This window comes from Peromyscus eremicus, chromosome 20 (assembly GCF_949786415.1).
Source record: "Peromyscus eremicus chromosome 20, PerEre_H2_v1, whole genome shotgun sequence".
NCBI lineage: Eukaryota > Metazoa > Chordata > Mammalia > Rodentia > Cricetidae > Peromyscus > Peromyscus eremicus.
This window is the reverse complement of record NC_081436.1, coordinates 58893878-58920182: the sequence shown is the minus strand read 5'-3', so window position 1 is coordinate 58920182 and position 26305 is coordinate 58893878. Positions and strand designations below refer to the sequence as shown.

At 39.2% G+C, this 26305-nt stretch overlaps 1 protein-coding gene and 2 long non-coding RNA genes across 7 annotated transcripts in view; 2 read left to right on the top strand and 1 right to left on the bottom strand.

The window, feature by feature from the left end:
* LOC131897226 (uncharacterized) overlaps positions 1–26133 on the bottom strand; it is a 31581-nt gene extending 5448 nt beyond the window's left edge. For 2 of the 5 annotated variants that reach the window (XR_009375595.1, XR_009375593.1), the window contains exons 1-5: positions 25539–26133; positions 24177–24241; positions 21557–21630; positions 17000–17136; positions 9903–10043 (exon numbers count right to left, since the gene is read on the bottom strand). This is a non-coding gene — a long non-coding RNA (uncharacterized LOC131897226). Of the gene's footprint in view, positions 1–9902; positions 10044–16999; positions 17235–21556; positions 21631–24176; positions 24242–25538 lie in introns of all 5 variants that reach the window. The other 3 variants (XR_009375594.1, XR_009375592.1, XR_009375596.1) reach the window with 3 other exon arrangements.
* Positions 25157–26305, top strand: part of Zfpm2 (zinc finger protein, FOG family member 2) — a 439361-nt gene continuing 438212 nt past the window's right edge. The window contains exon 1 of the mRNA XM_059248147.1: positions 25157–25716. Coding sequence (XP_059104130.1) covers positions 25677–25716 — 40 coding nt within the window. The 5' untranslated portion in view covers positions 25157–25676. The remainder of the gene's footprint in view (positions 25717–26305) is intronic.
* Positions 26045–26305, top strand: part of LOC131897227 (uncharacterized) — a 42198-nt gene continuing 41937 nt past the window's right edge. Inside the window, exon 1 of the long non-coding RNA XR_009375597.1 lies at positions 26045–26234. This is a non-coding gene — a long non-coding RNA (uncharacterized LOC131897227). The remainder of the gene's footprint in view (positions 26235–26305) is intronic.

Below are 26305 nucleotides of genomic sequence, written 5' to 3'. Positions count from 1 at the left end.
GCATATAATTCTGACTTTTAGACAGAATCATATGATCTTTGAGCCATTTTAGTTATTTTTCCTGATTTATAACCTGCCTTTACTGATTTGTTTGCATCATTATAAAATGTAGGTCTTCAGAAATTGGTGTTCCCTGTACAATATGAGGAAGAATGCAGTTAGTTCTCTTATTTATAAATTGAATTCTCTTGCTTTTGCAATATTTGTTGTTAATCTCTCCCAAAAAATTACTCCAAGCTCTGCCAAAGCTCATGTTATGGCCAAAATTTGTCAATTTAATCATTAGTAAAAGGTACTAAATTTCTGCTGGTTCTATTCTTGCTAATTGATGAAGTCTCAATTTTCCTTTTAGTGTCAACTCAAAGACCTTTTCCACATAAGTTTTTAATTTTTTACTCTGTTTATGTGGTAAAAAGATCAATTCTAAGATAACATCTTCCCTCTGCTGTAATAGGAATCTTAAAAGGTCTTATTAATTGAAAACCTGGAGACAGATATTGGGGTGAAACCTAAAAGATCAGAGAAATACAATGTGCCACAGCCAACCCCACCTTGACAACTCCTCAGCTGATCCTATTTCCTCAGACTGGAAGCCTCTGAGTCCTCACTCGCAAGTATCTCTGCTGAACTGCTGCTAAAAAGCTTCTAGTTCCTGGTCCTCATGCCTTATATATCTGTCTGCTTCCTGCCATCACTTCCTGGGATTAAAAGCATGTGTCCTTCCCAAGCAAAGACAAGATATCTCAAGTCCTGGGATTAAAGGTATGTGCCATCACTGCCTGCCTCTGTTTCTAGTGTGGCCTTGAACTCACAGACATCCAGAAGGATCTCTGCCTCCCAAGTAAATAGGATTAAGGATGTGTGCCACCACTGTCTGGCTTCTATGTCTAAACTAGTGGCTGGCTCTATCCTCTGATCCCCAGATAAGCTTTATTTGTTAGAGCACAAATAAAATATTCCTGTAAGAGAATGCATAGAGGGTAAAAAAAAATGCAGTCAATCTCTGGATCCAAACAATCCATATGTGCATCCTGTAAATTTTTCCCACCAAAGCCAAATTTCTCTCAGCTTCAGTTGATAATTATCTTGGACTATTTCAGTCCTTGTCACCTTTTAAGGTCTGAAACAAATTATTCAGTTCATCAATTTTTACCCCAATAGCGGGCCATGGATTAGAAATGTTTTCTAGCAATCTTTGAAAGCCATTAAGAGTCTGCAACTACTCTCTCCTAATTTGCGGCTTTTGGTGTCTGGGTTTTTTTTGTAGACATATTTTATATCCTAAATAATTAGTAGAATTTTCTCTTTATATTTTAAGGAGCCATTTATAATCCCAAACAAGGTAAAATTGTATTTACTTCTTCAAACATTCTTTCTAAAGTATCTACATTTGAATAAGCTAGTAAGATGTTGTCCATGCAGCAATAAACTATAGACTGAGGAAATTGCTCATGTATCATTTACAATGGCTGTTGTGCAAAATATTAACACATGGTGGGGTTATTTAACATTCCCTATGGGAGAACCTTCCATTGACATCTCCTAACAGGCTGAAAATTATCATAGAAGGCACCATGAAGGCAAACTTTTTTCTATCTTTTTCTTGTAAAAGTATAGTGAAGAAAGTCTTTTAAATTGATAACTATAAGAGGCCATAATTTAGGTAACAGAGAAGACAAAGGAACTCCAGACTGTAAAGAGTTCATTGGATGAATTATGTTATTAATAGCTCTTAAATCTGTTACCATTCTCCATTTTTCAGATTTTCCTTTAATAACAAATACAGGAGAATTTCAAGGGCTGATTTATTCTTCAATATGCTGAATATTTAGCTGCTCCTGTACCAGTTGTTTAAGGCCTGCAGTGTCTCTGATGTTAAAGGCCATTGCTCAACCCATACAGGTTTGTCTATCAATCATTTTAAAGTTTAGGGCAATTGGTGCCTTTGAAATATTAACAGCTGTTGTGCCTTGTTCTTGTACAACCTGAATGTTCAGTGACTGGTCTTTACAAAAACTTCTAATATTTTCCCCAGAAACATAGGTTTGTTTATGGTTTGTTTCTGAGATTGGAGGAATGTTAATCTGGGTATTCCATTGCTGTAACAAATCACATTCCCATAAATTCATTGCTATGTTAGCCACATATGGCTTTAATTTTCTTCTCTATCCTTCTGGTCTTATACATTCGACCCATCTCATGCTCTGTTTTATGTGAGATAACATTCCAGTCCCTAAAAGCTGAACATTTACCTCCCAAAGAGGCCAATTTGGATGCCAAGATTCTGGTACAATTATTGTTACATCCACACCTCTGTCTACAAGACCTTCAATGATGATGTCATTTATTCGTATTTTTAATGTTGGTCTTTGTTCATTTATAAAAGTTTGCCAAAATATTTTCATTATGGTTTCTCCTGAATTTTTTTGTTCTCTCTTCTACAACTGTTCTATCATCCACAGCAGTATGGTTTCTTACAATAGGCTTTAGGTTCCTTAATTGCTCTGGGAAGGAGTTTCCTCCAGGATGACAGGAAACAACTGAACCAAAGTCATGGGGCACTGCAAGAGGCCACTCAAGGCATTCCCTGATGGCAAAGAATTATCTTGACTATCCCATGTTGATCTACATTTATTAGTGTAATGCCTGCCTTTGCCACACCTTCTGCATAATCCAAAAGGGAGGGGCATTCCATTGTGATTATTCTTAGAAAAAACATTGTTTCTAAGAACACCCCATTTACAATCACTTTTTAGATGACTTTGTTTACTGTGATTGAAACACTTGACATTTTTATTTTATCTAAGTATCATCATAGTTATTAGGTTCAATATTAATTGTATCTTGGATCCATTTCTCCAAGGATACTGATCTTGCCCTTAATGGCCTAATTACCATTTTGCATTATATATTAGCATTTTCAAATTCCAGAGATTCATTTTTTTCTTCTGAATTTGGTATCATTATATTTACTGCTGAAGTCAATCTTTGTAAGAAATCAGTGAACGTTTCTTTTTGGTCCTGTATAACTTTAATAAATGACTCAATTTTCTTTCCTATTTCTTCAATTCTATCCCAAGCATTCAAGGCTGCTGCATGGCATAAAGCCAGGGTGGGGTCATGAAACAGAAATTGCCTTTCTACATTAGCATAATCTCCCTCTCCAAGAAGTTGGTTTTGGGAGATTTTGTACCTCTAGCCCTCCTTCATTGTTTAATGATTTTAGTCTCATCTTTCCACCAAGTCCTCCATTGTAATTGAGGACCAGTCTCCAAGACTGCTATAACAAAATCTTTCCATTCTTGAGGGATAATTCTGTTACAAGCTGATCATGAGTTTAACATCTGATTCACAAAAGGTGAATCCATGCCATATAAGACTATAGCTTCCTTGAATCCCCTTAAATCTAACATTTCCACAGGAGTCCATTCAGGTCTTCTTACACAGCCTTGGGGATAGCTATTATTTGGCAATTCCTGTAAGGCTACTGGATAAATTAAGGTTACCTGTTTGAAAACTTTAAGCTATTCCTCTCTAACTTTATAGTACAATTCTGAGATTGGTTCCCCTTTAAATTCCTCTGTCTGGGTCTAAGTATCTCTATGATCTGTTTTGATAAGTTTTTCTAAAACTTTTATCTAAAAGTTTTTCTAAAACTTTTTTAATGATAAAACAAAAATGATCAAGAGATAATATTTTATAATTGATATTATATAAATCTTATCTAATTAATTATCCTCTCATTTAATTGCTCCATTTTCAAACTGTCCACAGTATTATCATACAGAAACCTAACTCCCTCCACTGTAATAGTGTTTCCCATTTTTTAATGTGGGGGGAAAAAAACCTCTCTTTTAACTAATTCCTCCATTTAAGAAATCTGCTGAAGATGATGATGAAGATGTGAGGCTGACTGTTTCTGTGTGGAAGAGTAGAAGTCTGTGTGGGTTTTCAAGGTAGCTACCTAGTGTGACAGCAGCCTAAGGAGGGTGTCCAAGGAAAGTCCACAACTCATTGGGAGAAGAAATCTGCTGTCTGAAAAACACATACAAGAGATTGTGGGGGAAAAAAACATGTGTGGTGGGAGCTGTCTAAAGGCAGAGCTGGCTGGTGGTGAGGGGCTAACTCCAGCAGTGTGTTGAGACCACACACCTGGGAAGTTTGTTCTGGAGAGGCTGCAACAGAAACTTAGCCAGTGGGGTAATGACTCCAGCTGTGTACAGCTCTAGCCTGTGCTAGTGGCTGCAAAGCCAAAAGCAAGAGGCTTTTTTTGTAAATTTGTGCTCTAAAAGTTGGATGTCAGATGTAGAGAGAATTCTAATTGGTCTTAATAAAACCTGGAGTCCGATATTGGGGTAAATGCTAAAAGATCAAAGGAATCAAGCACTAGAGAGACTTCTCACCTCTGCTGAATCCTCAGACTGAAAGGTGCCCAGAGCTCCTGTCTCCACCCCACCTTATCATTTTTTCCTTTTGCCTAGCCATAGCACTTCCTGTTTCCTCCTCCCAAGCACTGGAATCAAAGACATGAGATTCCAAGTGCTGAGATTAAAGGTGTGTGCCACCACTGCCTGGCCTCTAGTGGCTAGCTCTGCACTCTGATCTCCAGGCAAGCTTTATTTGTTAGATCACAAACAAAATATCACCACAAGTCAACACTATCTATTGAAAACACCAATAAATGAATCAAAATAGAATTCTCAAATATGTTCTAAAAATATAAAAAGAAACAAAATGAATAGCAATAAAAAGAAAAAGACATACAGTAAAATAATTGTCCTAAACCCAGCTATATTATAATTAATAATTTAATACACTTTAATGCAGTAAACTCTTCACTAAGAAGTGGAAATTTTTATGATGAAAAAAGCACAACCTCTCTGCATGCTATCTATGTGTGACAGACACACCTTAAATATTTAGGCACAGATAGATTGAAAATAAAGAGTGGGATAAAGGTTGGCTATGCTAAGTAAACACGGAAAGTAGTGAGAGTTAACAAAGAAATGACACACTACATTACAAGGCTATATACACTGTGTAAACAAAGAATGTGGCATTCAGAGTGGGCAGAGGTTTTCACTCTGAATTGGTTGGGCTGGATGGACTTCACTGTGAAGGTGACATTTGGTTAACTTTACAAGGCTAAGGTGATACAATCATAATTCGTTTTCTAACTGAGACTGCTGACAATGTTAATGCTAATGACAGGGATGATGAGACCAACTCCTGTGTAGTTTCCCAGTCAGTAGACAACTAGCCCTGTTCTTCAAAGGATTCATCCTCGTCTTTCTGTCATTCACATGCTGATCACACTTTGTTACAGAAACATATAGGGAAGAAACTGAGTCTATCATCTCAAGTTGTGGGAGAGTAGGAATGTTTCTCACTTTGAGACAGCAGTATTAGGGGTGTTTAGGAGATGTCTTGATGAGTAAGTGCTTATGCAGAAGGACCTCAATTCAGAAATCCAGAATCCACATAAAAGTCAGGTAATGTGTTGGCATACTTCTGTCACCTAGTGCAGGGGGAACAGAATCAAGATTCCTGGAGTTCACTGGACAGACAACCTAGCCCATAGTGTGAGATCCAGGTTCAATGAGAGACCTTCTATAGAAAAATAAATAAAATAACTAAAATAATCAATTAATTAAATGAGTGAGTGAGTAGAGAGCAATAGGAGAAAACACTCCAAATTCACCTCTGGCCTACAAACAGACAGAGACAGGTACATACATCATGTATCATCCTCATTTACATACACACACACACACATACGCACACACACACACACACACACACACAAATACAACACTCAAAGATGACAAAACAATTTGTCAAATGTATTGATTTGGATAAGTCAAGTTAAATGGATTCTGTTACATTTAAAAGGAAAAAGTATTACCAGAAATTTTCTCCTAATCTAGAACCCATACTATATATTGTGATCCTTGATAGGTTCTACAGTTACATTAATGAATAAGAATAAAAGTTTAAAGCAAATGTGGACAAAACCAGAGTGTTTTCATGGAGAAAATTAAAGATTGCCGGAAAGATGTGTAATTGGATAACATAAAATGTAGTCAGAATTTTCCCTATGTCCCTCCCACCCCGCATCTGCTTATAAAAATAATCATTCAGAAGTGTATATTAATTATAACTGCTTGGCCATAGCTCAGGCTTATTACTGACTAGCTCTTACATTTAACCTAACTCATAATTCTTATTTATGTTTAGCCATGTGGCTTGGTATCTTTTCTCAGTTCTACCTTGTCATCTTGCTTCCTTGGTGTTTGGCTGGTGACTCCTGACTCAGCCCTTTCTCTTCCCAGAATTCTCCTCATCTGCTCACCCTGCCTATGCTTCCTGCCTGGCTATTGGCCAACCAGCATTTTATTTATCAACCAATCAGAGCAACACATTTTCACAGCATACAGAATGACATCCCACAGCAATAAATATATGCTCAAGTTACATTAAGTGGACAAAGAATGGAGGCAAACATTTGAAAGAGTGACAGGAAAGCATGCTCAGCATGCAGGAAGGAACCCAGATGAGTCATATAACCAGGTTTACAGTGTAAGAAAAGACTAGAAAGTTAAGACCTAGGACGTGAGGAGGGACTATATGAGCAAAGGGGCCAAGAACATGATGGGGAAACCACAGAGACAGCTGACCCGAGCTAGCTGGAGCTCACGGACTCTAGACTGAGAGCTGGGGAACCTGCATGGGACAGAACTAGGCCCTCCGAATGTAGATGACAGCTGTGTGGCTTGGGAAGTATGTGGGGCCATTGGCAGTGGGACCAGAATTTATCTGTAGTATGTGAACTGGCTTTTGGAGCCCATTCCCTTTAGAGGGGGGAGGAGCTTGGTTCTGCCTCAACTTGGTCTGCCAGACTTTGTTGACTCCCTATGGGAGGTCTTACCTTCTCTGAGGAGTGGATGGGGGGTGGGTGGGGGAAAGGTGGGAGTGAGCTGGAGGAGGGGAGTGAGGGGGAACTATGGTTGGTATGTAAAATGGGAAAAATACCTTTAAATTCAAAAATAAATGAAAGACCAGGACTTGAGTGCCAGTGTTCACACAGCTAAGGTGTTTGGTAGTGTAGACATAATGCTTTAAGAGTCATTGGGATATAATCAGATCTCCAGTTCAAATTAAATTAGAATCACATGAATGATGAGTGTGTTAGGAAGGAGATGCTGAAGCTAACCCAGACTCTTTGGTCCGGGTCTAAAGCAGACAAGCATCCCAAATTATGAAAATGCTTCTGAGTGTGCAATAAGGTCATAGGTTAAAATGGCCCCTTTTGGAAGCTAACCCAGACTATTTGGTGCAGGTCTACAGTAGACAAGAGTCCTGAATTATCAGAAGCCAGTAGGATTTGCAAATTAGAAATTGTTCTTTGGTGGATTCAATATGAAATTATGAGAAAGGGGACACAAAACTACTATTCATAAATTAGAATTGCCTAGCATTGGGCAATGAGGTAGAGAGTATTACTGCTGGTCTAAATAAGAAGGGAAAAAGAGATTTGGGCTGGAGGAGGCACTAACAGGAATATGAGTTTCTGTAGCTTAAGTTTTCCTGCCTGGCCCACAGTCAGGATATATCTCTTTCACCTGCCAGTCCCACAGCCTCTCAGACCCGACCAAGTAAACACAGAGACTTATGTTGCTTTCAAACTGTATGGCCGTGGCAGGCTTCTTGCTAACTGTTCTTATAGCTTAAATTAATCCATTTCCTTTAATCTATACCTTGCCACATGGCTCGTGGCTTACCGGCATCTTCACAAGCTGTTTCTCATCGTGGTGGCTGGCAGTGTCTCTCTGACTCAGCCTTCCACTTCCCAGCTTTATTCTCCTCCTTGCCCCGCCTATACTTCCTGCCTAGCCAATGGCCAATCAGTGTTTTATTGATTAATTAGCAACACATTTGCCATACATCCCACAGCAAGTTTCCGTGGTCCACATGTATGTAAGATGATCGCCAGATGCAGAGATTGTCAAATGTGTGAGAGAAAAAGAAATGGAAGCATCGGAAAGAGGCCAGCAGGAGATGTGAATTAAAAATCCTTCCCGGGTGGGTCTTATTTGGAACGATGGAGGGGATAATCCCTATCAGAAGAGATCTAGGATATACATCCTATCCAATATCTCGTGATGTAGAACATAAGAAGGAGGGTGACTAGGACACAGGAACATGTAAGGGAGACGAAAAGCTAGTTGCCAAAACAAAAGATTGATTCTGTGAGAAAATGAAATATACCTGAGGACATATTCCTTAATAAACATACAAAGAATAGAGATTCTAGGAATGGAAATACGTAAAAATGGAAATTTCACAGGAAATAACAGAAGAATAGACAAAACTAAATATACTGCCAGAAATACCACTCAGCCATTTTGGAAAAAAAAATCAAATTATAATTCTGCCTCATTGTGTATATAAAAGTTAAGTCCAGCTAGAGGGGAAAAATTAAATTTAGAAAATGTATACTAAAATTAGCTACATAAGCAATTGATATGCTTTATAATCTCAGAATAGAGATTATACCTTAAGTACATAAATGCAGTATTTTTAATACATACACAGAAAGATTGTACCTTTAACACAGAGCACCAAGACAGAAGAAAAAAGGTAATGCGTATGAGAAAGCATGCCAGACATAAACAGTGTCAATCTAGAAAAACAACATAAAGGAACATCACAGGAAAAATTGAGCAGATAGTGCCTCAAATATATGGTTATTGGGGAGTGTGGGTACTAAAGAGAGTGGGCTGTTTACTACCTACTTATCTCTAGTTTTAGCTTTGGCATATTTTTAACTCTTCTTTTTACCTTTCGTGTGTTATAGAAAATTCTATGGAAAAGTAGACAAAAAGCGATGTTAAACCAGGAGCAAAGAAGAGGGTACATTTCCTTCAGTGGTTTTGTCTTTTTGATGTCTGTACATCAATCCCATTCAGAATCTGGGAAGGAAAACAGACAACTGATCATCTGATAAGACTGCTCCTGGGAAAGCAACAAGCTCACGGAAACCGGGAAGTCGGATGCACAGAGACGTCAGAGAGATCTAAGTGTGCAATCTCCAATTCCTCTGTTTATAGGATAAAAGCTCTGTTAAAATCCACCAGCGCTTACCGTAGACATTATAGTCTTTCCTGTCTGATTTTTTTCAGAAAAGTTATCTCTGGTATGTAGAGAAACTACTACACACTGAACTTGTTACTACTGTGGGAAATTTTGGTGTTGATGCATTTCAAACCTGGGTAATGTTTTGTATTAAACTTTCACCATGACCGCTAACTGTTTTGGACATGTGCAGTAGAAACTGGTCTGGCATGGACTGTACTTCAGGCAGAAGAGGCTTGGCTATGATGCAGTGACAAATCCACTTCAGAATCTCTGTGTACTCAAGAGAAACACCAGAAAGCTTTCCTAAAGCTATCTCTCAACTAGTGACTCAGGGTCCAAAGATGCTTTTATCTTTCAGGGACCAGATCATTTCCCTCCCTTCCTCCACCTACCAACTCCTCGTCAGTGAGGCTCAAAGGTATTCCACTCCAAAGGACCCATCCCTGTAATAAATACTTCTTTCTAAAACTAAAAAGAAAGATATGTACAATCAACACAGACAGAGAATGTAAGGATAGAAGATTATGTGGTATTATTATGAGTTGGGTCTAAAAATATTTTTCATTATGTCTTCTCATGGGGCATTAATGCATGAGGTGGCCAATCCAACCTCAAGGGAGCACATGGTATGGAATTTTCTTATGTGACCAGGAAGAGGAAGTAGTCTGTAAGATGTGTAGTATGTTTCTAGCTACAATACAGCTAAGAGAGCTGGTCAACAACAGAGCTGTGTACTTCCAGTCATGTATCAAATAAAGTCACACCTTCATGCTCCTTAGTGGCAACAACTCAATCCATCTCCATTCAGTATGTGCATGTCAGGATTCAGTGCTTGTCCTTTCCACTGGGTATCTTTGGCTTTTCATAGTCAGGTGTCTTGTAAACCACATTAATATTTTACTCATCTAATCAGGAAATAAGGAAGTCTGTATTAAATATTCTGAATTGAGGAGGGAAAAAATAAGAGCAATGATGTTTAGTGAAGATATTGCCTTATCCCTAACCTATGTAGAATGCAGTTCTTATCCTATACATTCTATCCTAAAACTATAGTTCTGATGCTTTTAGAAAAGAAACCCTCTTAAAGATAATAATTTCTATGTTAATTTATCTATAAATACATTAACTCCTGTAATCCCCAAGTAACTTAGTAAAATATGTTTAACATTACTTGTTAATACTTAATAAAATAATACAACTGTTCTATCCACATAAAAAGTCTTTCCTTGTCCATTCAATCCATGCGGTTGTAACCTACGGTCAGAACTGATGAAAACAGAGTTTGGGATGTAGTAATTACTCAAAGACAAGTCATGTTATTATAATAACTAATGTTAAGAATCTGTTATATCCAAGATGGGCGGTGGTGGTCTGTGCCTTTAATCCCAGCACTCGGGAGGCAAATCTCTGTGAGTTCAAGGCCAGCCTGGTTTACAGAGCGAGGTCCAAGACAGGCACCAAAACTACACAGAGAAACCCTGTCTTGAAAAACAAAAACAAAAAAAAATCTGTTATATCCAAGTAGACAGAAAGTATTTGTTGGGCAAAATCCAAATGAGTGTGCAACATCTTAGAGTCAATTTACAAAGAGCCACAGTATGCTAGAGAGCAGGAGTCATGGCACTAGCAGGATTTGATCTTTGAATCTTCTGACCCACGAAGGCAGCATCCCAACTCTGCTTTTATTTTCATGGATCTCTCTCTCTCTCTCTCTCTCTCTCTCTCTCTCTCTCTCCCTTTCTCTCTGATTTTCTCTGTGTCTCTGTTTCTATCTCTTTCTTCATGTTTGTCTTCAGATTTCCCATTCTCGAAAGCACACAAGTCATATTAAAATACTGCCCATCCTAATTACTTCATTTAATTTAGTTACCTTTGTAAAGATCATATTTCCCAATAACCTCATGTTCTGAAATATTGAAGATTAGGATTACAACCATGAACTTGTTAGAAGCACAATTCAATGCACAATCCTGTTGCATTAATGACTAATATTTTGTTAATGTAGTTTTCATTCAAGTTACATATTTCCATAATAGATAATAGTTCTTATTAATACTTTCTGGGATAGGAATATTTGTATCAGAAATCAAATGTGCATTGTTTATTTGGGGAGGCATAATTATGTCTATTGTAGAGCACACTGTACTGCAGTGTGCTCAAGAAACCATCTGTTTGGGGTGTATCACAGTAAATAATTGGGTATGGAAGAACAAAGAATCAGGTGCACATAACATATCTTTATAAAAGTTGTCTCAAAAAAGGGGATACCCATGCTTTAACTAAGCAAAGCTGTTGTTTCATCCAAATCTTCTACTGGGAAATTGTTTCTTTTTTTTTTTAACTTAGTTGGCTTAAATAAGCATTGAAATAATAAGAGCCAGGAAAAATCATTGAGGCATTCATTTAATTAAAATCAATATCTTCATCATTTTTGGTGTTTATTGATGTTTTGTTCTATTATTCACTTGAGTAGGTGAAACCTCCTTATAATTTACAAGGTGGTGAACTGGAAACCTGTTCTGTGGTGCACAGACATTATTTCAGGTCACAGATAATTTCAAACAAACATAGTCAGTTACTTTTATGGAAACTATAAAAATAGTATTGGTGAATAAAAGAAACAGGACTGTTTGGTTTTTCTTTGAACTGCACTGGTTTGGTTTGTTCTGAGTAGAATGCCATCATCAAGGAAGACAGGGTTGACCTGAAGGCAGTCATCTGTAGAATAAAACTAACCTCCCCCAGTTCAGAATACTGCATGTCTCACCTCTCGATAATTTACTTGCCCAGGACTGCATTATTAAATACTGTCATCTTACTTCTACCTGTATCTTCTATTTCTATTGATGGCCCTTTCATGACAGAATAGTGAGTTATAGATATTCATAAAGAATAATTAATTTAGTAAACAAATGAATGAAAATCATAGACTGGGTATACATTGTAGCTCAATTAGCATTTTCTTGTCCTTTAAGATGAAAATCCAAATTAATCATCATTTTATTTTTCTGAACTCTTATCCATGTTTACATTTTAGTATATTATTAAAATATAAAGTTGTAATTTCAATTATTAACATTATGCCATAAATTATTGACCTTCATAGAGTTATCTGTTTTAATTTAAGTAAGTCTCTATTCTGAAGCATTTCAATCAAGGTGGGAAGATAATGTTAGAGTGTAACCAGGTCTGTATTTTGGTTAGTTATCAAGTAACAATCCTAAAAAGACTGGCCAGGTACAGACATACATCTACTTACAGATCATGAGAGAAGTTGATAATTTAACTAGAATGACACTTTTTGTATGAAAGTCTGGGTTTCGTTATATTTCATTAGTAAGAGGATTTTTGCTTCACCATTAAAATAGTATGAAACTCTCCAAATCCCCATAATGATATCATTTAGGTAATGTGTGTTTGTAGGGCAGGCTTTGATCAAAGAAGATGTTCAGAGAGAGTGGTTTTCTGGTTTAATTTCCTGCCATTTTGGGAAAGCAGGGGCAAGATGTGTATCAGTGAGTCAGAGGAAAAGTAGACTTAAAAGTTAAGCAAATATAAATAGGTTTAGAATATGTAGCCCAAACAAGATATTGGGTGTAGTATCTACTTAGGTCTTTAGTCATTCAAATGTTACCATGTCACCAAGTGAGAAACAAATGAGTTTTGTAGGTACACACACAGAAGTATATAGTCATGAACTAAGCTTCTTACTAAATCTATATTTTGGAGCCTTCTGTCAGATATTATAATGAGCATATAACTAGATTATAAAAATCTAAAAGTGGTGCTCCATGGTATATTAACTACAAGCAGCATTTCTCACAACTGCCAAAAGCATGATCAATGGTCAAGGTGTGTGTGTGTGTGTGTGTGTGTGTGTGTGTGTGTGTGTGTGTGTGTGTGTTTATTATCTAGATATCTGGGTGGAGAATGGTCAAGAAATCTTGTTTATGATTGTTTGGTTTTCTCTGTATAGAGTCATTCAATATATAGACAAAAAAAGAGAATAAAAGAAATAGTTTTTTTGTTTTGTTTTGTTTTTGTTTTTGTTTTTGTTTTTGTTTTTCGAGACAGGGTTTCTCTGTGTAGCTTTGCGCCTTTCCTGGGACTCACTTGGTAGCCCAGGCTGGCCTCGAACTCACAGAGATCTGCCTGGCTCTGCCTCCCGAGTGCTGGGATTAAAGGTGTGCGCCACCACTGCCGGCTAAGAAATACTTTTAAATATCTGGCAGATTGTGAATATTATCAAGAACATTTTATAGATCTGTCAGGCGAGGAAGCACCACACAACCAAATATCTAGATAAAGTTGACCCTCCTTAGAAATTCACAGTTTAAAATATAGTCCTTAAAAATACTATTTAGAGCTACAGATTCACCCATTCTAGAACTCGAGGAGCCATAGGACTCCCACATGAACAAGGCAAAGGGACCAGTTGAGTTCTCCAGGTGGAGGCATCTAAGCTAGAATGTGGGTTTCTAGTCTCATATCCAGACACTGTCAATTTGCTTAAGGTTTTGTAACTGCTCATTATTGTAGAAGCGTAAGTGATAAAAGCAAAACAGCATTGGCTTTCAATGCAGCAGCACATGAACGGAGTTAGTGCTTCTCCAGCGACGACAGTACACACTCAGGAAGTGCATGCTCTTCCTTATTCCAAACATGACAAAAATATTCTCTGCACAAGTGTAATTTTCTTGGACCAAAGAAAGTACTAACTGACAGAATCATTGGAGCCTTTATTTCCAGTGTGGTGCAGTTTCTGTCGTCTCGGTTAGTGCCATTCAGGTATGGTCTTAGGGGAGGCAGAAGACATACAGGAACTGGGTATCAGCTGTGGTAGTGGAGTGCTGATGTGTTTTGCAGTCCTTTTAGCCATTGCTGTAGTGTGTCTCCTTACACAGATGCTAAGCCATCATGTGATAAGGAGTGAGGCTGATGTCCAAGGGGGAAAAACACTTATGTTTTCTATCTTTCATTTTTATGAGCAGTTGGTTCTCTTTGAAAGCTACTGAAGCTAATAGAGAAGTTCATTTATGTATTTGTTCATTCATTCATTTATTGCCTCAAGTGTGTGGTATCTGTGATTGTGTACATGTGTGTTCACATGGGTGTGGGCACATGTGTATGGGGAGATACGGTAGTTACAGGTTGATATTGGTATCTTCCTTGATTTCTCTCCACTTTACATGTTAAAGCAGGGTCTCTTTTTAAACCCAGAGTTTGTCTGCTAAGCTAGTCTAACTATGTAGCTTGCTCCAGACATCCCTGTCTGTGCTCATTACTCCGGGGAATAAAGCTCAGCCACTGTAGCACCCAGCATTTATTTGGGTGCTAGGGATCTGCACTCAAGTCTTTAAAATTGCTTGCCCAGAAAACCCTTTATCCACTGAGCCATTTTCTCAGGCCCTCATGCAGAGAGGTTGTAACTTGTTTTGTCTATTGAGAGTAAAATTTGACTTAATGCATTATTATGGGTATTAGCTAAAATCAATCAACAAACAAACAGAAAGTGTTATCTCAGATATATTCTTGTTGCTGTGATCAAATACCCTCACAAAAGCAGATTCAGGGAGAAAGGGCTCATTTTGGCTCACAGTTCTAGGGTACAGTCCCACTTAGTGGGAAGTCCCGTTGACAGAAGCTCAAGGCAGCTCACCACATTGAATCTGCAATCAAGAAGCAGAAATGATGAATGTTTGTGCTCAGCTAGCTTCTGCCTTTTCAGTCATCCGTTGCCTAAACCTTGGAATTGTGCTGCCCTTCCTTAGAGTGGATCTTCTTGCCACAGTTCATATGATCAAGGTAATCCCTCACAACTATGCCCAGAGACTAACCTAAACCATTCTCTGCCATATGTGTGCCTGGAGGCTTGTCTCCTATGTGATGCCAGATTCTTGACAACGAGACAATCAATATGAACCATCACAAGGGTAAAACTAGCAAGAAAAAGAGATAAGTATAAATGTTTTACCTAAGGATATTCTAAACTTTATGTTCTTAATGTTGTGTTGCTTTGTTGGTCATGAGGGTAGCTTGGTGAAGATATGCATGGATGCTCTATGTAGATCTCTGTGCAGAGTTTCTGAAGTCAGATTACACCTTGCGTTAGCCATTGTGACAAAGGCCTCGGGAAAATAAACTGGAAAGGACAGGTTTATTGTGGCTCATGGTTCCGGGCTATGGCCACTCATTTTTAACATCACAGTAGAAAGTACATAGCTCATGGTGGAAGGAAGGAGATATCTAATGGAATTCTGGATGGAGGAAGAGAGATTGGGAGTGGGGAGAAGAAGGAGGAGGAGGAAGAGAAGAAAAAATAAACAAGAGGAGGAGGAAGACAAGAAAGAAAGAGAAGAAGGGAGAAAGATAGAATACAGTATTCTTATGAGCACAGCTCTAAACATCAACTTCCTTCAACTAAGTCCCACTTCCTGTCGCTCCCCAATATACATCAGAATGTGAACCCATCACTGGGTTAATAGGATAATGAGGCCATAGCTTTCATACTCTAATCATTTCCCAGAGCCCAGTAGCTGGCATCTAAGTCTTGTATAGCAAATCTAAAGGTTTGTTCTCATGGAATATGGCTTTATTTTAATTATATACAAATGACTTTAGCAGGTACATTAACATCGAGGCCTTCATAGTCCTCACTAACCTCTGGATCAAAATTGGATGCTGTATATTTCTTAATGTTATGCTATGATTTCAGAGAGCATCAGTGTCTGCAACCCACAGACTAGGTACTCTTTTTCTCCAGGGAAAGAAAAAAATATTAATAGAAAAAGAATAAACCTTAAAGACAAAAATGACTGGAAAAAGTTGTTCAAATTATTTGTATATATCTTACTGGGAAATTCACAGCCTGTAGAAAGAAGACAAAACACATGGAAGTATTAACAGATAAGAGTATATACAGTCTTGCAAAAGCCGGGGTTTTGAAGATAAGCAAACAACACCTTGTTTGGAAGGTAAGATTTCTTTTGGATGTACATATCAGAAATCCAAATATAGTGTCTTGATGAGCAAAACAGGTATAACATCCCCTACTCCTACATACTGAGTAGCAATTCTAGAATAAATTCAAGGCCAAAGTGTGGATAACTAAAGTAAGTTTCTCTTTTCAACTGCCGTCCAAAGTATGTGGATTTTGTTTTTATGGCTGCCAGATGACTTCAAAAAATATGTGAGGACAGCAGGAATAGAAAGCCTATGAGGTCTCAGCCCTACGCAAAAATCAATATGCAACTAAGGAATGCTGAGAGTGGGAAGTATATATAGTTTTCCCCAGGAAAGAACACACAGATTGATTATCTAATACCAAATGATCAACACTGAAAACAGGCATATGAGTAATATTATAAAGACTTAGCAGGTTGTATTTACATATTTAGAAATATATATTTGTAATCATATATAATATATAGGATATATTATTTGTGTACAATTAATATGTATATAAATAATAATATGTATGTAACAATAATATATAATATTAATAATATAGTGTATAAATATGCATTATATAGATATGATACATATAATATTAGTAATAATATACATATAAATTATACATTAATATACTACATTGTGATTAGTATACATATATATGATAATCCATCATATACATGCAATTGTTTTTAATGTAACAACAATTAGTGAGAAGCCATGAATTTGAAAGTGATCAAGGAAGGAGTATATGGGAGGTGGAGGGAGGAAAGGGAGGGAGAAATGTCATAATTACAATTTCATAAAATAATAAAATCATCATATTAGAATGATGATATATTGTTTCAAGAAATGGCGAATAAGTTAGAGTCACTAAGTGTAATTGTTAAATATTCAAAGAAAAATTTACTTCCAAGCATCCTGTTCCATTGCAGGTACAAGTCATGGCGACAAGGGCAACAGAGAAGATGCTTCCTGAATTCTGACCATGGGCATCTTAGGTTTCCATGAAACTTCATTCAGTAATTCTGCTCTCGTTGCTTTGTTCTGAAACACAACATATGACCAAACCAAGATGGAAGATCTCAAAAAAACTGTACTATTTTGAACTGAGTCACATCTTTAGTAAGATTAGTGTTCTGTAGCTGAAAAGGGAAATGGAGAAAAGGTTTGAAGTAATTAGTTAATGGCTAATGATACTTCCTACTAATTGTGTAATGATTAAACTCAGTACTCAGTAACTGTTGTCTAAAACGCCATTACGTAAGTAAACTGAGACACACAAACCTTGCATGACATGGAATATTAATCACCTAGGAAGTGATCAAGACAACAAACAAGAGACCTGCTTCTAGACATAGTGATGGTGCTGTACTGCATGTATGTCACATATAACAAAGTGCACACTTTAAAAATGATGAGTCTGAGCAGGATAGAAATGACAGATTCAACAGGGCAAAAGTGCTGCTCTCTATCCAAATTGCCCGTCTCTCCTATTTAGCCCATGTGATTCAAAAATAAAATATGAAAGACTAGTCTTTCTATGACTACGTATCAGTTAAGACATTTTCTGCACGGAGTCACAAAAACCCAGCAGAAACTGTCTCAAGCAATTATAAATCTTATTAGGAAGGAAATCCAAAAGCTTAGCATTTACAAAGTCTACTGTAATCATCCTCTGTTTTTTTCCGAATATAATTCTCTTTGTTTCATATTTCTCTATGGTTGAGGATACAGGTAATTCAAGGAACTTAGAATCCACTACAGGATAAAATCAGGGAAACCTCCAGGATAATGATGGAAAGAAAATTTCCATGGCAGAGAACTATCAATTTATAGTAGAGCAAGATGATGGACCCAAAAACACCTTTGCGAGACAAAAGAGGCCGATACAGGTTATTGTTAGCTCATTTCTCTGAATGTGCTGGTATATTTGAATGTATCCTATTAACCAGGAAAGTAAAATAATAGTAGTGTACAGAATACTAGAAAAAAATGACCAAAAATGAATAAAATTTCTGGGAAAAAAAAGCAGAATCAGACCACATTAGAATTTTCTATGGGTTCATTGTTAAATAGCATATGAAATATTCAGTCCTCCCTAATTTTTTCCCAATGAATTATTTTAATACAATTTGGCAAGTAGATATCAGGAGAGGTGACTTGCTTCTATCTACAAATATAGCATGCATTCTAAAAATCTGTTTAAATTGTTGCTTTTCATTCAGTAATTTATAGAAAAAGTTTTATAGGCTAGAAAATAAAATTCACCACACAAGTATAAACATTACCCTGATGAATTATAACAACATCCATAAAATTTATGGGCAAGGTAATCTGTTAGATGCTTATTCACATGTGGAAGAGCAAAGTAAAAAGTAAAGCCAAACATCTGGGACCAGAATCTATGTAGTCAAGAGGGTTATGTATTTGCATGTCAATTATCATCATGCCCTGAGGAACTCTGGCTTTGAAAAAACAAACGTTTCCCCCAATAGTTGCCTTGGTTGAATGTCCAAAATTAGTGATAGATGGCAGTTTATGTTGAAACTTAATTTATGTTGAAAACTTACTCACTTACTGTTCATAAGGCTTGTTTGCCCCCCCCCCCACACACACTGTGGCAAAAATATTATCCTAGATATTTTTATAATTTTTCTAAAAGTAGAAAATTTGAAGTAGTTTGATGGGCTACATTTGAATATTTAATTAAGCATATCAAAGTCTCAGATGGTTGAATTTTGCCTTAGTTTAGTCTTTGAGGTTGAATATTACAGGAATCAACTTGTATGAATTTAAGCCAAGAATAACAAAAGGAGAAAGACTGGGAAAACTGCATCCTAAGGAGACATTGACCTCTCAGTGACTTCCATGTCAGAAGTACTGTTGCAGCCAAGGAGACTTGGAGCAGGAGATGGAATATTGCCCTATGGATATTCTCAGTGGCTGCAGAGACGCTCGCTTTGCTTACCTTTCTCTCTACTGTCTCTGCAGTAGTTGGCTTTCTTGTAACTGTGTCAGAATAACCCAAAGGAACAACTTAGAGAAGGGAGGATTTACTCTGGCTTCCAGTCCAGAAGATACATCACTGTAAGCAAAGTGTGGCTGCTGGAGCTTGAAGCTAGAGAACTCAGGCAGCAACGACCATAAACCCAGCCCACCTCCAGTTACCTACTTCCTCTAGCTATGCCCCACCTCCTAAGTGTTCCACAATCCCAAAAAACACCTACCAGCTAGGACCAACCTGGGACCAAACACAGGAGCCCACAGGGTTCATCTCACCAACAAACCACGACAGCTACCTAACCTCATCACTTCTTTCACATGGCAACAGAATACCAGAATTCTAGAAGTTTAACTTCTTCATTCAACAGACAAGCTTATGGAAGGATTGCAACACTTTACACAAACTCTGGATTACTAAAGAAACTTTTAGCTTGTCAGATTTGAGACATATATTCTTTTGGGGCCACGTACACTTCATAAGAAAACGAAGCTATCTCAGATACACATAGCTGCCATTTCCTGCACCTAGTATTCTGTCTATGAGGCTTAGGAATCAGACCCCAAGTGAGACAGGATAAGCCTGATCTTACTGTTTATTTCCATAATTTTGCTAGGATGTTCTATATGTCCAGCACTGAGGGAACCCCTAAAATCAAAAAGCTTGCTAAACAAGTGAGTTGAAATAGGACGGCCTTGGTAAACACAGGGTTCACATAAAACAGAGTTTCCAGCGTGTTGCAATGAAATAGGTTTTGTTGTGGTGGGCTGACATCTATGTCAGTGCCCAAGAAGAGGCATCTCACTAATGCTTGTGAGGCTAAGGGTGTCTTCCTGTGAAAGCTGTCTACACTACAATAAAATGACAGCACTACATAGCAGTAAGCCTGACCAAGCAGATCCAAGTGAAATACACACGACCAAGACTCAGACACTCATGTACACATAGATAATATTGAGGGGTCGAAAACAAGTCATGAAATGTTGATGTGTGTTTTGATTTGATTTCTGTAACAATGTAAGACTGGCTGGGCGGTGGTGGCGCATGCCTTTAATCCCAGCACTCAGGAGGCAGAGCCAGGCAGATCTTTGTGAGTTCAAGGCCAGCCTGGTCTACAGAGCGAGATCCAGGAAAGGCCCAAAGCTACACAGAGAAACCCTGTCTCAAAAAACAAAAACAAAACAAACAAACAAAAAAAAACAATGAAAGACTGAAAAATGATGTGTTGATGTTGGCATCTTTCCATGAATATGACCACTAGCAATTTCTAATTTGCATTTTCCCAGTGCAGAAACTGTGAGAGGAGAGCTACCCCTGTTTCTCAGGAATTTTTAGGAAAATCTCTCAGGACCCACTGTCATAGAAACAATGTGGAATATTCAGACAGTCACATTAGACAGACTCATAAAGTATTTTGATTGGTTAGGGATTCAGAAAGGCTGTACTTGCAACCTATGCCTAAATAATAATAAGGAGGAGAGGAAGAGAGAGGAGGAGGAGGGGGAGAGAAGGAGAAGGAGGGGGGAGAGAAAGAGGAACAGGAAGAGGAACGGGGGGGGGGGTGTTTCTTTAAAGATACCATGGTATTATTAGCAGAACAGTTAGGTAAACCTAAGAGAAGTCTCTAGAGTGGGGAGGGGACTCCTTCAGTGTTAACTGTACACTTTATATTTTTCATTATATAGGCTTAAGAACAAAGCTCTTTCTGTTTTAAACAGAATCACTCCAGGATTCTGTCCTATCAGAAAAGTGACTTGAACTAAAGGATGGATTCAAAGAGTAAACTCGTAAACCATACTCATCTTTGTTTCCCGGATTACAGAAGCATTTGAAAATAAAGAGAACATGATTTTTTGTTTTTTGGTTGTTTTTTGTTGTTGTTGTTTTTGTTTTTTGTTTTTTGTGAGACAGGGTTTCTCCTTGGGAGCCCTTCATGGAACTCACTCTGTAGCCCAGGCTGGCCTTGAACTCACAGAGATCCGCCTGCCTCTACCTTTCCGAGTGCTGGGATTAAAGGTGTGTGCTACCACTGCCTGGCTTGAGAACATGATTTGTTTAAACCATAATACAGAGATAGTTTTCATATGCCTTTGATAATTTGATAAATTAAGGAGACACACTTAGATAAGTATTTGCGCATACAAACTCCTTCGAGAGATGGAGAGGCTCATGAAGTTCAGTGAGTGAATGCTTTCAGAGCCCCCTTTGCAAGAAAGCTGTAATCATTTTCATAGCTAATAAACATGAGTGCCACTTAGGTAAATTTATTGACCTCTATTTGTAAATTGTTGAAATTAATTAAAAAAAAAAACCCTCAAGAAAAATGAACATTACTTTCACACTGTGTTCTTGTTCAATTCGTTATCATAACCTCAAATCAAAGACAGATAAACTGTGTTCATTTTCTTGTTATGATACATGGGCAAGCATTCAGTCTCTCTGAAGCTTTTGACTATTACTTACTTTCATAATAAAGAAAGCAGCTTGCTGTCTAATAAGGTTGGCCTGGGAGGTTGCTTGATCAATTTGTTGATCCCCTGGAGAAAAAAAAAAGCACATTTAAAAAACAGATCCCAGAACAAGACAGACGTGAATACTATCCACTTATTTTAAGAGTTTCATTTCTGTACTGTGCCAAAAAATTTAGAATTTTTGCACAGAAATTTATTCCTTCTACTTTGCCTTCCCTAAATATTATATCAACCAAGAATTAAATATATTTATGACTACAAGAAGTACTCAGGGTTTCTCTACCTTTTCTGCAAACAGGATTGTAAATACATATACATTTTAAAAATATACATTACATATTTTTTAATTTTTATTAAAAATATATATTACAAAAATGTCAAAATACCAAATTTGTTGGTTTTCCTGATGAAATACAAGATACCAAGTTAAATTTGAATTTCAGAGAAGTTGCAAGTATGATTTAGGCTAAGTATGTACCAAACAGTGTATGGAGCATACTTATCCCAAATAATTTACATTCTGTCATTTGACACTCCTGTTTAACTGGGCACTTTGTATATTAATTTTACAACCTCAACAACCTTGTACATGATATCATCTCATTCATCTGTAAGTAAACACTTGATTTGTTTTCATAGCACAGTAGTTTGGGAACTGGCATTTTATTTGCTGTTGGACATATGATTTCTAGCTGAGAGCAACTACTTGAGAATATATACAACCATGTTCTCGTTGAATTTGCAATCAGATCCTTCCTACTTTTTCTTTCTTAATCAGTTTCTGCTAACATGCCTTTCTACTTCTGAGACTTCAGGAAGAAGAGTAGAAAGAGGGAGGGGTTCCTTTCAGATTGATTGCAGATCAGTCCTTTTAACATTTGAGAAGCTGGTACTCAGAGTTGCATGTTCTCTGCTTTTAAATTAGCTATCATTTTATATGGAATTTAAAAGGCTTTCTTATGAGAAGCAGAAACTTTTCTAAACAAACCGATATGTAGGCATTAAGTCTGTGAGTCTCCAAAAATGAATAATTCATTTTTAAGTAAATGAGAAATTATTTTGTGTGGTTACTTACACATTTGCACATGTATAGTTAATAGTCATCGGCGACACGGGGTATTAGTTGTGAATTGTGGTTTTCAGTATCACACACACATTTGTTACTGTGGTTTTGCAATACCGTTTCCCGATGCTCCGCTCAACTGTGGTTTTCATAATCATTGTTTGGTAACATGTAGCTGTGGCTTGAAGCTGCTAGATCCATTTGGACAGAAATAATTGCTTATAGGTTTTGCTGTCTTTTTAGTTTATAATGTTGAGTTAAACTAGAGAATATAAAATTGAACCTTAAATATAACTCTTAGTCTCATTTAAAAATGATGAGAAAATAGTTGTATGAATATTCAGTTTATTTCATTCATATAGACTAGAATTAATATACATATATTTATATATTTATGCTTTTAGATTAACCAATATACTATTTGTAATAACATACTCTAGTTATTTTATCAACCTTGCCTTAAAATTTCCTGACTTTTGTTCCTCTCAGTTTTTAAACTGAATGTTTAGCTCAGATTTATTTGTTTCTCTTTTGCTTTGCATATTTAACTATTTCAGATGCCAAAAGAAACACTAACTGCTATGTTATTTTAATTCCAGTGGGCATTCCTTCTGGGTGACATAAGTCAGCCAATTCTGTCAAAGATCTATGAAAACTGTACTGTGCAATAAATCCAATTCTAAGATTCTCAGCATGCCAATTTAACTGTAATGAATTGAGAAGGGAGGAGGCAAAAAGCTGAAGTCTCTCTTTGCTCATTCACACCACAACGTAAGTACAAATAACCTTGCTTTTCATGGTACTTAAGATCTTAATTTGTTGCATATTCAGAGCATAGACTTGGTCATTTAGTGCACTTGCCATTGCAAAGGACCATGGACTGTATGTACTGTTATAGCCTCATATGGCCATAGAGCTAATGGTCGTGTAATAAAAGTCACAATTGGTCTCCAGCCTTGTGTTAAGATTTGCTCAGCCATACCTTTTATGAGGTAAAGCTTTACACCTTTCAGAAGATGTCCTGATGGGGTAAAAATGACACTGAGTAGAGTGTGCTTCTTGCACAAGGAGCACCCTGCATTATGCTCAATCAGTCCAGGCTCTGTGCTGACCTCAGACCCTTTTAGAGTATCATTTGGTGGTGCTCATGTGTATGCTAGCCAACCAAACAAAAGGGACACAATTTCAGGTCAGAGTGGATACTTTCATAGCCTCCTGGGGGAAACATTGGCAGTATCCAGGGAATGCATGTTAACTACACAGGAGTTTATTAGTAAATACTAATTACATAAAGTAGCGGGGTTACGCACAGCCACGTCCCTTATGGCACACCTGAAAGATTTGCATTTAGTACTCAGTGTATAGGAAACTGTGTGAGACTAAACTAACTTCACTCACCTTAACTTGACTAAAATAATGCTATGCAATCATTTCAAAACATGTTCTCTTGTGCCTTGCCATTTCCCGAACCGCAAACAAACAATGAACGAATATGAAAGAAACAGAACCCAATAAACCAAAGAACCAGGAAATAGTTGTTGGATCTTACCTGATTGAAAAATTATGACAATATCAAATCTTTTATTAGCTCCACGGTGCTTCCCTGTGGCGGAACTAAGAGAATGGAAGGTCACAGGGGCAGCGTGGCACTGCAGAACTTCCACAGACTTCACACAAAGTTAGTATTTCGTATTAGAGATTACAGTTCCTTTCCTATCTAGAGCGAATCATCCAGCTAAACCATCGTCCTTTTGGATGTGAGAGAAATATCTGCCTGACTCCCGATTCCGGGATTTTACTATTTCAAATGGAAACTCTCAATCAAGCAAAGATGCAGAAGAGCGCTGTGAGCCCAGCTCAGCACCCCATCCTTGTGGGCCTAGTGGGGGATGGTCCGCGCCGGCAGCAGTCTCCCGGGAACTCTGACAGCAATGAAATGGTGTCCTGAGAGCCTGGGCAGATGAGAGGACTTAACGGGCCCCAAGACACACAGTTGGCATTTGTGATCAGCTGGCTTTCGCCGGGGACTTTGCCAGTGGCCTAACCTTCCTGCCAAGAAACTGGAAGGGCGGAGGGCGGGGGGCTCCAGGAGGGGAGCGGTAACTGGAAGCACAAAGTTTATGGAAGGAGACTGAGATTTCTTTGTGCCCTGCTAGATGGGCGAGGCATTAGGGAGGAGTGTTTAGGGGGTCCGTTGGAAGAGGCTGTTGGAAGAAGTTGCTGGAAGGGGAGCGGGGAAGGGGTGGCCTGGCAGCTGCCCAGCATTGACGCGGTGACAACTGCAGAAGGTGCCCCCCTCCTCCAAACCTCACGTCTCCCTCACCCCCGTCAACCCCTTCAACTCCCACCCACGCCGCGATCCCCTTGCACTCCACGCGACCGAGGCCCGGCCGCGAGTTTGCATCCGGACTGGCTTTGGATGCAGCCAATCCTCCTTTCGCTGATGGCATAGTCTCCCCTCCCCACAGCCCGGGCGCGCCCCTCCTTCGCGCGCCTCGCCACCTCCCGCAGCAGTGCGAGCGCGGCGCGGCCCGGAGCGGCGGCGGCGGCGGCGCCCGAGTCTCTGCCCGGCAGCCGGGGACACGGGGAGCAAGCGCGCACCTCCTCCCGCACCCTCCGCCCCTCGCAACCCGGGTCCCTCTGAGCGCTTTCCTTCCCCTCCCTCCTTCTCTTCCTTCTCTTACCAGCCGCGCCCCCCCCCTTCCCCTTTTCTCTCTGCCTGGTCGATCGCTCCTTGATTCCCATCCTCCCCCCACCAGCCCCATCGCTCTCCCCGTCGCCCCCTCCCCTCTTCCCTGTCACACTCTCTCGGCCCCCCTCGCTCGGGCTTCTCATTCGCTTGCTCATCTCCAAACGTGGATCCGCTGCTCCCGGAGGAGCCCAGCGCCGGGATCCCGAGCGCACCGAGCACCTGGAGTCCGGCGGCCCGCGGCGGCCCGAGCCTGGCCAGCGGCGGCGGCGGCTGAGACAGAGGCGGCGACAGCCCGGGGAACGGTAGCAGGGACCCGCGGACACCGCGGGAGCCCCAGCGGCAGCGGCCGCGGCCGAGATGTCCCGGCGAAAGCAGAGCAAACCCCGGCAGATCAAACGTAAGTTTGCGCGCGGGGCTGGGAGTTGGTGGGATCGGTTCCTGGGAGAGGGGCGCACGCGGCGGGAAGGGTGGGAGACGCTCGGGGCGATCGGCTTCTGGGTCTTCCGGATTTGTCAAACTTTGCGAGGCAAGAGGGACAACCAGACGGCCTGAGACAGAAACACGGAGCGCGGGGCAGACGCAGCCCAGTCTGTTCCTCCAGCCTTCGCGCTCCTTGGTTTCTTGCTAATTTCAACTCCAGTTCGCTGCAATTGTCGCCGCTTTTTATCATGGAACCTTCACAGGACAATCCCCTCCCTCAGACGCTTAGAATGATTGTTGTCATTGTTGTCGCCACCAACGGCCTGCCACTCTAGGGAGCAGCTCCTGGTAACCCGGGATGAAGTTCTCAGAGCAGCTGGTGGAGGCCACCGGGCTAGGGAGGTAACTTCCCCAGGGCCGTGGAAAAGATCAGTGTCTGGGGACCCGATTCTGGGCGGTGCCACAAGCCACGCCAAACCCGAAGTGAAACAAAAAGTAGGTGTAAAAGTTCGCGCCTCTGTTAGAGGCAGCTGTGCACCCCCTTCCTGCCTGCCGCGGTGTTGGGC